Here is a 15165-nt window from a genome sequence, read left to right on the forward strand (position 1 = left end):
GCCTGGAGTTTTTCCTGATCTCATGACCTAGTCAGGTAAAACACTAGCCCAAATAGTGCCGTTTTTAAATGCATTGGGGTATTCTTGCTCTCTATATGCAGCTTTTAATAGGCTACATTTGGTTATGATATGTATTAAAAAGCTGTTTAATATCATTTAGTAATGTCAGTCATTACTCTATTCTACCTTGGGGGTTTGTGGTATATGGCCAATGTACCACAGCTAATGGTTATATCCAGGCACTCCTGGCACCACACCACCTCGGGCCTTAATGCTTAAATATACCACTGGTGTCATCTTGTTGCAGGCTGTCTGAGAATATTCATTGTAATTGGCTTTGGTTTCGCATAATATTCCTCTGGGATGTATGTGCCAGTCAATTTGAGGGGTCTTGTAACTGTAGACAGGTGATGTATTCTGATTAAGTGGTTTTATAGAATGATCCTCAATAATAAGCTGACAAGTGTTTGCTATCCCTGTGGCAGAATAAAGCTCTGCATATTCACAAAATGCCCCAGCGAGCATTTTACTGCAATACAATTGTAATGAATACTCAGGGAAAAAAAGGTGGAGATTCACACCCAGATGGTTATTAAGCCTTCGCAGAAGGTAGGAATCGTGGTCACAGGCAGGCAATGGTCAAACACAGGTAGCCAGTCAAAACAAACAATACCTCACAACCATACAAACAGAAAGAACTGAACTAAATAGGGAGCTGATGAGATCAGGTGAGAAACCAACACAGGTGAAATCAATGAACAAAAATGAAAGACAGGGCTACGTTCCAGAACACAAAGAAACAGGGCTACGTTCAATAACACAAAGAAACAGGGTTAAGTTCAAGAACACAAAGAAACAGGGCTAAGTTCAAGAACACAAAGAAACAGGGTTAAGTTCAAGAACACAAAGAAACAGGGCTACGTTCAAGAACACAAAGAAACAGGGCTACGTTCAAGAACACAAAGAAACAGGGTTAAGTTCAAGAACACAAAGAAACAGGGTTAAGTTCAAGAACACAAAGAAACAGGGCTACGTTCAAGAACACAAAGAAACAGGGCTACGTTCAATAACACAAAGAAACAGGGCTACGTTCAATAACACAAAGAAACAGGGCTACGTTCAAGAACACAAAGAAACAGGGCTACGTTCAAGAACACAAAGAAACAGGGCTACGTTCAAGAACACAAAGAAACAGGGCTACGTTCAATAACACAAAGAAACAGGGCTACGTTCAAGAACACAAAGAAAAAGAACACAAGGTTGGCTAAGAAAAGAAAAGCAGAACCTTACAACAATGAGTTATGGCTAATCAATTTAATAAGACGCACAGCCAGCGTTCCCCATAATCAGCGTTTTTAGACATGGCCCCATCCAGTTCATTTCCAGATTGGGTTTCACGTGAAGGTCAGCACGGTGACAAACATTGGTGGGCGCGTACACACACACTCAAGCACAAACGCCACATGCACGTACACATACACACAGGGCCGGCACACCTCGTGGGCAAAACACCCTATTGACGGTGGAGAGACGTTTTAAAGTGAATTTCCTGCTATTCTACACATTTTGCCACGGAAAGTAGATAACATTTTGCAGTTTTAAGCAAACTTTCCGGCAATTCTACACATTTTGCCAAGATTTATTCCATGTTAATGATATCTAAGTGAGTGACCAACAAAATCAATGTGGGCCCCCTGGAGGTCAGGGCCCCTGGGCACCTGCCCAGTCGGTATAGTTTAGATTGCTGGCTAGACTAACTAGACTAACTTACCAATACAAAAATTGTTAGCTAACATGGCTAATTGAATGACTGTCAGTGACTGACATAACAAGAGAAAAACTGCTGATGCACAACCACATCTCGAAATTGCACCTTGTGTATTCTATTATTCTAACTCTCAACCGTAAGTTGAGAACCCGGCTGGAGCCTGCCATGTATACACATGTAAAAGCACAGATGTGCAGGACAACAATATGTTGATGGCTGTAGATTTGTGATTTGTCGCTTGCATGTCAATATCAGACTGGGTATTTTGTAATCAAACATCATAACAATTAGAAAAATAGTACAAAATACAATAAATGTAAGTACCTGACTATCGACACAAGGAAACACATTAGATATGCAGGACAACAGTGTCTAGTTTGTGAAACAGATGCCTCACAAGTCTTCAACTGGCAGCTTCATTACATAATACTCGCAAAACACCAGTCTGTTTCTCAAACTAGACACTCTAATGTACGTGTTCTCTTGCTCAGTTGTGCACCGGGGCCTCCCACTCCTCTTTCTATTCTGGTTAGAGCCAGTTTGCGTTACTCTGTGAAGGGAGTAGTACGCAGCGTTGTACACGATCTTCAGTTTCTTGGCAATTTCTCGCATGGAATAGCCTTCATTTCTCAGAACAAGAATAAACTGACGAGTTTCAGAAGAAAGTTATTTGTTTCTGGCCATTTTGAGTCTGTAATCGAACCCACAAATGCTGATGCTCCAGATACTCAACTAGTCTAAAAAAGGCCAGTTTTTATTGCTTCTTTAATCAGAACAACAGTTTTCAGCTGTGCTAACATAACTGCAAAAGGGTTTTCTAATAATCAATTAGCCATTTAAAATGATAAACTTGGATTAGCTAACACAACATGCCATTGGAACACAGGAGTGATGGTTGCTGATAATGGGCCTCTGTACACCTATGTAATGTAGAAATTCCATTAAAAATCAGCCGTTTCCAGCTACAATAGTCATTTACAACATTAGCAATGTCTACACTGTATTTCTGATCAATTTGATGTTATTTTAATGGACATTTTTTTTTGCTATTCTTTCAAAAACAAGGACATTTCTAAGTGACCCCAAACTTTTGAACGGTAGTGTATATCACTCATTGACCTCCCTCTGTTCTGGCACAGATCTACTACTCACAGGGATCCTCTCAGGATCCCTCACCCTTGACCCATCCTCCTCTACTTTTTTCACCGCCTCATCATATGACAACTTCTGCACTATTCTGATTCAGGCCACCTCAACCTGCCTCTCTCTCACCGGACAATTCCGATCCCCATCAACATGGGCACCTCTACAGTTTACCAGTTGTGTAAAGTACTTAAGTAAAAATACTTTTATGTACTACTTAACCCTTGTGTTGTCTTATGGGTCAAAATGACCTGCCACTATGTTTAACAGCAGAGAAAACCCCCTAAATGATATTTTTTCAACTTGAAATTTGATGACTTTTCCTAGAGTGAGCCCAACATTAGAAAAGGTGAAACATCGCCTTTGTTCATATTTCCTTGAAAGCTGTACACCACCAGGGTACAACAATTGTCTTAGGGTCATTTTTGACCCAGCAGTTATAAAATAATGCACACACCACAAAGACACACACACACGCAATGACAATTTGATATTGTGTGTGCTACTGATTGAACTCAGCCAGCAGCTTCTGAAGAGGAAGATCACCATGGTTGGCACAGTTAGAAATAACAAGCCTGAGCACCCCCCTGCACTCCTCACAACAAGGGGGAGAGAGGCCTTCTCATCAAAGTTTGCCTTCACCCCCACCACCACTCTAGTTTCTTACCTCCCAAAGAGGAACAAGAATGTGGTCCTCCTCAGCACACTGCACAAAGCGGTTGAGATCAGTGATCATGAGGACAGGAAGCCAGCCATCTTTCTGGACTACAACCACAACAAAGGAGGTGTGGACAACCTGGACAAGGTGATTGGAACTTACAGCTGCAGGAGGATGACCGCCTGCTGGCCCCTGGTTATCTTCCATAACATCATTGATATGTCCTCATACAATGCCTTCGTGATATGGAACAATATCAACCCTACCTGGATGCCTGATAAGTGGAAACAAGAGGAGGGTGTTCCTGGAGCAGCTGGGAAAGGCACGTGTAACCCCATACATTCAAGAAAGGGAGCGCCTCCCCGCACAGCAGCCTCTGCAGCACTTGTGAAAGCTTTTCAGGGGGCTGAATCTTGTCCTGATCCACCTGAGGCTGCAGCTGGGGCAGGCAAGAGGAGGAGATGCCAATTCTGCCCCCCAAAGAAGGACTGTAAAACAAATACTATGTACTGCACATGTGAGAAATACATCTGCAAAGTCCATGCACACACACTTGCATACAGTCTTACATGTGTTAATTAGACTTGATGTGTGTTCTACACATTTTTGTTTTGAATCTATTATCTTATTTTATTCTTATTTATTGTTGTTGTTTATACACCTTGTGGGTGGGGGAAATGGTAAAAAAAGGGAGTTGAATTGTAGTTGAATTCTTCATTGTACAATATATAAGAATATATCACGATGTTGGCAAAAAAGTTTAAGACTGCTATTTTTTCCCTTCAATAAAATGCATTCAAAACTACTTTCTGCACATTTCTGCTTCTTTCTTAGACTATACACGTGCTATCTCTTGCTAAAAAATGAATGTTTACACCTATGCAGTACCTTTAGCATTAATAATAATAATAATAATAATAATAATAATAAAAAACCTCTACTTTAGTAAAGAAAACAAATATGACAGGTGTGTTGTAATAAAAACGAGGATTAAATGCGGTCTTTCTGCATTGTGAAGAGGGAAAATAGATATACACAAAGTATGTGATGAATGACAGGTTGTTTCTTCATGCAAAATAGATTTGGGGTTTAAAATTAAATTAAGCTGCTTTATTTTAGGGGTTTAGTGAAGGCGGGTCATTTTTTACCCTTAAGACAAGGGGAGTATATAGAATGTTAAGACTATACAAGGATTAAGTCGTTTTTTGGGGTATCTGTAGTTTACTTTTTCTATTTTTCACAAATGTTTCTTTTACTCCACTACATTCCTAAAGAAAATAATGTACTTTTTACTCCTTACATTTTCCCTGACACACAGTACTCGTTACTTTTAGAATGCTCAAGCAGGACAGAATTATGGCACCTATCAATATAACGATTTGTCATCCCTACTGCCTCTGATCTGGCGGACTCACAAAACACAACTACTGTGTTTGTAAATTATGACTATGAGTGTAAATTATGAATGTTGGAGTGTGCCCCTCCCTGCCGTCGAGTTTTCTTAATATAAAGAATTTGATGTATAGCATTTACTTTACTTTGTACTTTTACTCAAGTATGACAATTTAGTACTTTTTCTATCACTGTACTTAAGTACATTTAAAAACAGGATACTTTTAGACTTTTACTCGAGTAGTATTTTACTGGGTAACTTTCACTTTTACTTGAGTCATTTTCTGCTAAGGTATCTTTATTTTTACTCAAGTATGACAATTGAGTACTTTTTCCACCATTGCAGTTGACACACACAATTTTATACACCGAAACTACACAATCCTGTGTCCGGCTCCCGGCTCCCTCTGGGCAGAAGAAACACAGACAAATTCCACTACAGTTTACCTTCACTGACTCAACTGCACCCAACTCCTTTCCCACCCACCCTGAAACCACAAATGGACCCGTCAAAAGGAAAGGATCCACTTTTTCCGAAAATGTCACTCCTACTTTAGTTTAGTTTAGTTTATTAATTCGACCATTTTAAAAAACAAGCACACATACAACTTAAAAGCCATACATACACATGAGTAAAATCATTGAGGATAACACACAATAAAGTCTGGGACTTATTTCCATTGTGGTCCTCTTGAGACAAGATGGCTAGACAAGATCAAACACAGTATGGCAGTGAAATAATAAAACTAAAACATAGAAGAAGAACATCTATCTCATCATTCCAGTTACATCATTGGGTTATTCATATGGGAACAGAAGACATCAAACATATTTTTACTTTATTTTTAAAGCTATCCAGAGAGGGCGTTGTTTTTATAGGCAGAGGCAACTCATTCCATTCTGAGGCTCCAGTATACAAGAAAGTACCTTTCCCAGCATTACTCCTGAACCTGTATAAGCACACATCAGCAACACCTGATCTTGTGCTGTGATTGTGTGTATCCCTAACACGAGGAAAGTAATCACTTAGATATCTGGGCGCAGGACCATAAATACTCCTGTAAACCAAACCTAGTCTAATCTGGGACACCGTAGCCTCAACAGGCAGCCAGTTTAGTTCCTGAAAGCAGCTCCTGCCAATGTGAGTACGTGGACTCACCTTCAATACTACCCTGATCAGCTTATACTGGGCTATCTGGAGCTTCCCCTTCATAAGTTTAGATAAGCCCCCAAACCAGGAAGTACTAGCATAGTCAAAATGGCATTGAATGAGGGCAGTAGCTAGCACTTTCATGGAGTCCTTATCAAGCAGCTTGGACTTTCTAGCCAAAAACTTAGTCCTGGCATTAACCTTCCCTAGCACCTTATTGGCCATGCTCACACCTCCCAAGCTTCCATCAAGGATACATCCCAAGTAGCTAACAGGGGTTTTAGTAGTCAGCACCTCACCCCCTAACTCCACTCTGATTTCAGACGACCTACACAATTTAGGTCTGGATCCAAAAATAATTGCTTCAGTTTCCCCTAAGTGCAGATTAGCTTATTATCTCCAAGCCATTGCTAATGTTAGTAAGCTCTGTGCTAAGTATGCTCTCCAACATAGTTTTACTTTTGTGAGACACCAGAAGTGTAGAGTCATCCGCATAAAGAAAAAGACGGCAAGAACAAGCATCTTTCATATCGTTAATATACAATAAAAACAGCAGAGGCCCAAGGACGCTCCCCTGCAGAACGCCACAACATTGGTTTTGCCTGAGACAGTGAACCATTAACCTCTACTACTTTCTCCCTCCCTGATAAATAGAACTTTACCCAGCCTAGAGGGATACTGCTTAACCCCAGTGCCTCCAGTTTGGAGATTAGGAGACAGTGGTTAACTGTATCAAAGGCCCTCTATAGGTCAAGCAATACCATTCCACACAGATGTCCATCATCAATCTCTTTCCTGATGAAGTCAGTCAAGTAAAGTAGACATGAATCAGTGGAGAATGTTTTTCTAAAACCCGACTGAAAATCATACATTAGACTCTGTTTGTTAACATATTCATACATTTGCTCATGTACAACTCTCTCCAGGATCTTTGATGTTACACAGAGGATAGATACAGGCCTACAGTTCCCAGGGTCAGACTTTATCCCCTTCTTATACAGAGGTAGAACTTTAGCTTGTTTCATGTCCCTGGGAAAGGTGCTTTGTTCAAGAGAGAGATTAACGATATGCGTAATACAAGGGCCAATTTGCTGAGCAGAATCTATTAGAAACCTTGCAGGAATATTATCCAGGCCTGTGGCTTTGGAACATTTAAGCTCTGCCAGCATACTGACTATTTTGGTTGTTTCTACCTTTGCAAAAGAAAAAGAGTTTGGCTGAACCCCTAACTCTACATAATACTTCTTGACCTGGTTGCTTCCATACAAACCAGAAGTGGTGGGCAGCTTGCTAACCAGCTTGCTGGCAACAGGAGTAAAAAAAGAGCTGAATTCATTGGCAACCTCTGCTGTTTCATATACCATCTCCCCTTTGATGTTCAGTCCAATACTGTTTAGTTTATTTTTGGTAGTACTACTACAGCCTAGTTCCTTAAATGATTTCCAAAGCTTTTTAGGGTCATTTTTGTTTTCAATGATTTTCTCAGCAATGTAACCCTTCTTAGCTTCATCCATCCTCCTTTGTGCTTCATTTCTGTGACGTTTATATGGGACAAAATCAGACTGTTCTTAAATTTTTTAAATGCCTTATTCCTTGCTTGGATATATTCTAGAATCTCATGATTAAACCAAGGGCTAGATCTCTGCTTTACCCTGACCTGTCTAATGGGAGAAATCACATACACCACATCAAGGAATCTACATTTAAATACCTCCCAGGCACTGTCTACCCCTACACTATCTAGCACAGGTGACCAGTCAATTTTACCCACTTCCTCCCTAAACTTTTCTACACAGTATTTTTTGTCCTCTGATTCTAACGGTTTTGTGACACTTAAATATATCATTAAAAATCCTCCTTGAGCAAAATGTAATAAAATGATCACTGATTCCATAGACTATTACTCCACTCTGCGATATTTTAGATTTATCAGACACCAATATTAAGTCAATGGTACTTTACACTGTTTCCCATATCCTGGTGGGATCTTTTATCATTTGGGTCAGAGCAAGTGATCTACAAAAGTGCATAAATACATTGTGGGTTGGGCTATTCTTTTTGCAGACATCAGTATTGAAATCCCCTAACAAAATGATTTCCTTCAACAGGAAATCATTACAGTTTGACAACACAATTTCAAGACCTTCATAGAATGCATTCTGCTTGGGCGGCCTATAACACAACCCCAACAAAATCAGCTTGGTTTTGGGATAGCAGATATACAGCCAGACAATCTCCAGATCAGCTTTTAAATCCGATCTCATGTTAAAAGCAATGTCTGATCTTACAAACGCACATATACCCCCACCGTTCCGATTCCGATCCTTCCTGACAACAGAGTAATTATCTAACTCAATTTCTGAGTCACAATCAGATGAATCCAACCATGTCTCCGTAAAACATAAGACACCCACCTCTGATTTACAAACCAACAGGCGTATCTCATCGATCTTCGGTAGTAGTCTTCGGACGTTTAAGTGCACAAAATGTAAACACTTCTTCCCAAAGGCCTCATTGAATTCCTGATCCACTTGTAACTCACCTCCCACTGCGCTGCCATCTTCCCACTGCCCTGTCTCCGGTGGCCTCTCTGTCGCCATGGAGCACCCCTCCCCAGGTGCTACTCCATCGTCCTCACCACCATGTCCCCCGTCACTCGCCTCTGGTTGCCTCCGCTCCGCTGTGGACCCCCCCAGACCACGTGTAATAACACCTGCACAGGATCGGTACATCCGAACATCACACCTGCGTGACAGGTAATGGATGGCAACAACAACTGCCCGAGTTACACCAGGAACGCACAATCCCTCTATCAGTGCTCAGACTGTCTGCAAAAGACTGAGAGAGGCTGGATTGAGGGCTTGTAGGCCTGTTGTAAGGCAGGTCCTCACCAGACATCACTGGCAACAACGTCGCCTATGGGCACAAACCCACCGTCACTGGACCGGACAGGACTGGCAAAAAGTGCTCTTCACTGACGAGTTGCGGTTTTGTCTCACCAGGGGTGATGGTCAGATTCGCATTTATCGTCGAAGGAATGAGCGTTACACCGAGGCCTGTACTCTGGAGCGGGATCGATTTGGAGGTGGAGGGTCCATTATGGTCTGGGGCGGTGTGTAACAGCATCATTGGACTGAGCTTGTTGTCATTGCAGGCAATCTCAACTCTGTGCGTTACAGGGAAGACATCCTCCTCCCTCATGTGGTACCCTTCCTGCAGGCTCATCCTGACATAACTCTCCAGCATGACAATGCCACCAGCCATACTGCTCGTGATTTCCTGCAAGACAGGAATGTCAGTGTTCTGCCATGGCCAGCGTAGAGCCCGGATCTCAATCCCATTGAGCACATCTGGGACCTGTTGGATCAGAGGGTGAGGGCTAGGGCCATTCCCCCCAGAAATGTCCGGGAACTTGCAGGTGCCTTGGTGGAAGACTGAGGGTAACATCTCACAGCAAGAACTGGAAAATCTGGTGCAGTCAATGAGGAGGAGATGCACTGCTGTACTTAATGCAGCTGGTGGCCACACCAGATACTGACTGTTACTCTTGATTTTGACCCCGCCTTTGTTCAGGGACACATTATTCCATTTCTGTTAGTCACATGTCTGAGGAACTTGTTCAGTTTATGTCTCAGTTGTTGAATCTTGTTATGTTCATACAAATATTTACACATGTTAAGTTTGCTGAAAATAAACGCAGTTGACAGTGAGAAGACATTTCTTTTTTTGCTGAGTTTATTAACCCTGATAACCTATAGAGGGTGCTAGAACAGAGGCTCTTCACAGAGCACTGATGAGTAATTTATGAGGTTGAGAGAGCCACTAGAGCAGGGGTACTCAACTCTTACCCTACGAGGTCCGAAGCATGATGGTTTCCTGTTTTACCTGATAATGAATTGCACATACCTGGTATTCCAGGTCTAATTCAGTCCCTGATTAGAGGGGAACAATGAATAAATGCAGTGAAACTGGCTTCCAGGTCTAATTCAGTCCCTAATTAGAGAGGAACAATGAATAAATGCAGTGGAACTGGCTTCCAGGACTAATTCAGTCCCTGATTAGAGGGGAACAATGAATAAATGCAGTGGAACTGGCTTCCAGGACTAATTCAGTCCCTGATTAGAGGGGAACAATGAATACATGCAGTGGAACTGGCTTCCAGGTCTAATTCAGTCCCTAATTAGAGAGGAACAATGAATAAATGCAGTGGAACTGGCTTCCAGGACTAATTCAGTCCCTGATTAGAGAGGAACTATGAATAAATGCAGTGGAACTGGCTTCCAGGACTAATTCAATCCCTGATTAGAGGGGAATAATGAATAAATGCAGTGGAACTGGCTTCCAGGTCTAATTCAATCCCTAATTAGAGAGGAACAATGAATAAATGCAGTGGAACTGGCTTCCAGGACTAATTCAGTCCCTGATTAGAGGGGAACAATGAATAAATGCAGTGGAACTGGCTTCCAGGTCTAATTCAGTCCCTGATTAGAGGGGAACAATGCAGTGGAACTGACTTCCAGGTCCAGAGTTTCCCAGTTGTCAGATAATTAGTGTTATTCTCATGAGGACCTGTTATTGAGACAGTGTATAATAAGAACAACAAACAGGCAGTGCAGTGAGGGAGCAAGTTCCGGATGCTCTGTGAGCCTGGCTGCTAGACTGAATGCTCCATGATCCACTTATAAAGAGTTTGCTTGCACCATATATTACGCTCAGCTATCATACTATCCAATGGAGCGAGTGCTGCCCTCGTCTATGGAGAGTGCAGAGTGGAGTAGATAATGATTTCTCTACCAGCCCCATATGGTGTACAGTATAGGTGGAGGTATGAAGAGAGGACGGAATGAAAGAAGGGACGTAAAAGAGTGACTTAATGTGTGAGGTCATAACGGCAGACAGAACGTAGAGCCGGGTGGAGAGAGAAACGGCGGGGTGGAAAGAGAGAGATCAATCAGCCTGTTCACAACAGCTGGACACAGAGAGGGAGAGAGAGAGTGAGAAAGAGATGTTACAAAACACAAAGAGTAGTCCACATGGCTAACCAAAATTGACAGTAGGACTTGAATAGGTGAGGACAATGACTTGCCGTCTTGTTTGCACACACACACACGCATACATGCACTTAAACACACACACACACACACACACACACACACATCTTCATAGATCAAACACCTTGTTGTTGGCATGTAGAGAGTGAGAGAACGGTGAGCACAAACAAATTAATTTGGAGTCAGACAGCTGTATTCTAGGGCAACGACCTTCTATATTGTAAAACTGAGAGAGGGGGAGAGAGGAGAGAGGGGGGAGGGAGAGGGAGAGAGAAAAAGAGAGTGAAGAGTGGGTGGGAAGTGATAGGTGTGGTCTCAGGGTTTAAATATCAGTATAACATATCAGGAGAGAGAGAGAGAGAGAGAGAGAGAGAGAGAGAGAGAGAGAGAGAGAGAGAGAGAGAGAGAGAGAGAGAAAGAGAGAGAGAGTGAGTGATGAGGGGAACAAACAGAACTCCAGGTTAAGGAAGAGGAGTATAAATATAGACAGGAACTGTATTCAACCACTTATATATGGGAGAATAATTACACCTTTAGCCTGGTGTTTGGAAGTTGAAAGTGAAACTAGCCTCTCATTTTGCAGTATAAGTTCACAGTAGCAGTCAGTGATTAGAAGCTGAATAAAACCTCTGTCCTTTTGGCTGCAGAGTGGAGAAACACCCAGCCCGGGTTGTGGTTACCGAGAAGAGTGGTCAGAACCCTCACAACGCTCACGAATCCTGTTTGGGGCTATTTTGTTCACCACTGTAAACATCAGACGTCTGGGTTGGCTTGAGTCAGATCCACATGGTCAACATGTCTTTCTAAAGAGCTGTGAAGTATTTAAAAATGCTCCACATACTGTAAAAGCCTTGTATATTAGTCTAAGAACATGTTGCTCACATCAGATTCTAGTTGTCTACTATCATGGTCTGTTCCTCTCTACAGACCGTGTTCAGGTGATTTGTTCATACAGTTTTGAGTTTTAATGTCACATGCAGAAGTACAGTGAAATGCCTTTCTTGCAAACTCAAAACCCAACAATGTAGTAATAAATAACAATGTATTACTAGGAAGGAAAACACGACAAATAAGAAGAAATATGCAGAACACAATAAGTAAGTAAGCATACTATATACAGGGTCAGATCCAATACCATATTTACAATGTTCAGGGATACTGGAGTGATGGAGATAGATATGTATATGGGTAAGGTGACTGGGCAACAGGATATAAGATAAACAGAGTAGCAGCAGCTTGTATGTGAGTGGGAGTGTGTGGGTGTAGAGTCAGTATAAATGTATGTGCATATTATGTGTGAGTGAGCAGATGTAGGGAGTGTGTGTGAGAGACAGTGCAAAAATACAAATAAAAGGTCAATAAAGATACGAGGTTAACTCTGTGTAGCTATTTTGTTAGCTATTTATCAGTCATATTGCTCTGGGATAGAAGCTGTTCAAGAGCCTGTTGGTGCCAGACTTGCACCGGTACCGCTTGCCGTGCGGAAACAGAGAGAATAGTCTATGGCTTGTGTGGTTGGATTCTTTAACATTTTTCCGTGCCTTCCTACCACACCACCTGGTATAGATGTCCTGGATGGCAGGGATGTAGTGATGTACTGGGCTGTCCGCACCACACTCTATAGGGCCATGCAATCGTGGGACGTGCTATTGCCATACCAGGCAGTGATGCAGCCAGTCAATATGCTATCAATGGTACAGCTGTAGAACTTTTTGAGGATTTTTCAACCTCTTGGGGGGGAAGAGTTTGTTTGGACCATTTGAAGTCTTTAGTGATTTGGACACAGAGGAACTTGAAGCTAACATGATCTTTATGAATTATGAAACCTTTATTTGATTTATGTGTTTTTTATTATAAAATAAATTCTTCAAAAATCACAAGGGATATTAGCTGACGAAGATTATGTCATAGAACAACCTGTATAAGCTCTCCTACGCCTGTGTGTACCACATACCTTATTTTGGGGGTTTATCCTAAAACCCTACAAAAACGCCATTCATTTTCCTCATAGGCTTTGTCGAACGAACGATGACAGAGTTAGTACCTACAAAAAGACCCCATTACTATTTCTCTCTATAGGACACCATTTTAACTTCTTAGCCATACAGTTTCCTTGATCCTCCTGCTATACTGTTGGATGGAGTCTGTAATCAGGGCCCTCTAACCCCACTATCAAAAAAGCATTTGAACAGCACCCAAGACCCGCACAGACAGCTCTGGCAGCTGCTGATGAAAAAAACACTCTCCTGTCGTCATCAATCAGGGCTCTCTTCCCTTCTCTAACTCTCTCTCCTTTTCTCTCACTCACTCTCCACCCCTCTCTCTCGCTCTCTCTCTCTCTCTCTCCTCTCTCCCTCCTCCCCTTCACTACCTCCCTCCCACTGTAGGGGCCTTTTTCAAAGCGTTTCATTAACTCTGCTACCACCATCATGGCACAATGACCTATGTCTATCTGCTCCCCTACTCAGAGTACTTAAATTATGTATATAACCTGCTCTCTGCCCCTCCCCCTCCAGATGGACCCGGTACAGAAGGCGGTGATGAACCACACCTTCGGCCCCCCGTGATGAAGACCAAACGACCCATCATCTCCTGCAATGTCTGCCAGATCCGCTTCAACTCAGAAGTAAGGCAGTAAGGCACTATCCATCCACCCACCCATGCATCCACCATCCACACATTCACCCAGGCATCCATCAATCCACATTCATCCAGGCATCCATCTAAGTATTCCACACATCTATCTATGCACTACATCATAACCTGACCTAAATGTCAATTATTGACTGGACTGCTGGAGCAGGTGTCAGGTGAGAACTGTGTCTACGATTCCTCGGCTCCACTTCTCCCCTTGGGGCAGCCCTGCTTAGCTTACATTACCGTCTCTCTGTTTGACACCATTTCATTGGCACTTCCCAGAAAGGAGTTAATATTATGCAACTGTGCTCTGGGGGGCTGCGGGGACAAAGTAGAGTAGAGGGAGCTGGATGGCTAGGGGACTAAAGTAAAGGGGGCTGGGGGGCTAGGGGACAAAAGTACAGGGGTTTGAGGTATTAGGGGACTAAAGTAAAGGGGGCTAAAATACAGGGGGCTTGGGGTTAGGGGACTAAGGTACAGGCGGTTTGGGGGCTAGGGGGCTAGGGGACTAAAGTACAGGGGGCTTGAGGGCTAGGGTACTAAAGTACAGGGGGCTTGGGGGCTAGGGTACTAAAGTACAGGGGGCTTGAGGGCTAGGGTACTAAAGTACAGGGGGCTTGAGGGCTAGGGTACTAAAGTACAGGGGGCTTGGGGGCAAGGGTACTAAAGTACAGGGGGCTTGGGGGCTAGGGTACTAAAGTACAGGGGGCTTGGGGGCTAGGGTACTAAAGTACAGGGGGCTTGGGGGCTAGGGTACTAAAGTACAGGGGACTGGGAGACTAGAGAACAGGGGACTAGGGGACTAGAGCAAAGGGGACTAGGGGACTAGAGAACAGGGGACTAGGGGACTAGAGAACAGGGGACTAGGGGACTAGGGACTAAAGAACAGGGGACTAGGGGACTAAAGAACAGGAACAGGGGGCTAGGGGGCTAGGGGACTAAAGAACAGGGGACTAGGGGACTAAAGAACAGGGGGCTAGGGGACTAAAGAACAGGGGACTAGGGGACTAAAGAACTGGAACAGGGGACTAGGGGACTAGAGAACAGGGGACTAGGGGACTAGAGAACAGGGGACTAGGGGACTAAAGAACAGGGGACTAGGGGACTAGAGAACAGGGGACTAGGGGACTAAAGAACAGGGGCCTAGGGGACTAGAGAACAGGGGACTAGGGGACTAGGGGACTAAAGAACAGGGGACTAGGGGACTAAAGAACAGGGGGCTAGGGGACTAGAGAACAGGGGACTAGGGGACTAGAGAACAGGGGACTAGGGGACTAAAGAACAGGGGGCTAGGGGACTAGAGAACAGGGGACTAGGGGACTAAAGAACACGAACAGGGGGCTAGGGGACTAAAGAACAGGGGACT

General features: G+C 43.2%; 1 protein-coding gene across 1 annotated transcript in view; it reads left to right on the plus strand.

Annotated features, from left to right (window-relative positions):
* LOC106583234 (zinc finger protein 385A) overlaps nucleotides 1-15165 on the plus strand; it is a 59621-nt gene that overhangs the window by 23049 nt on the left and 21407 nt on the right. The window contains 2 exon segments of the mRNA XM_014167172.2: nucleotides 13679-13718; nucleotides 13721-13788. Of these exon segments, the coding sequence (XP_014022647.2) occupies nucleotides 13679-13718; nucleotides 13721-13788 (108 nt within the window).

Source organism: Salmo salar, chromosome ssa22, assembly GCF_905237065.1.
Source record: "Salmo salar chromosome ssa22, Ssal_v3.1, whole genome shotgun sequence".
Taxonomy (NCBI): Eukaryota; Metazoa; Chordata; class Actinopteri; order Salmoniformes; family Salmonidae; genus Salmo; species Salmo salar.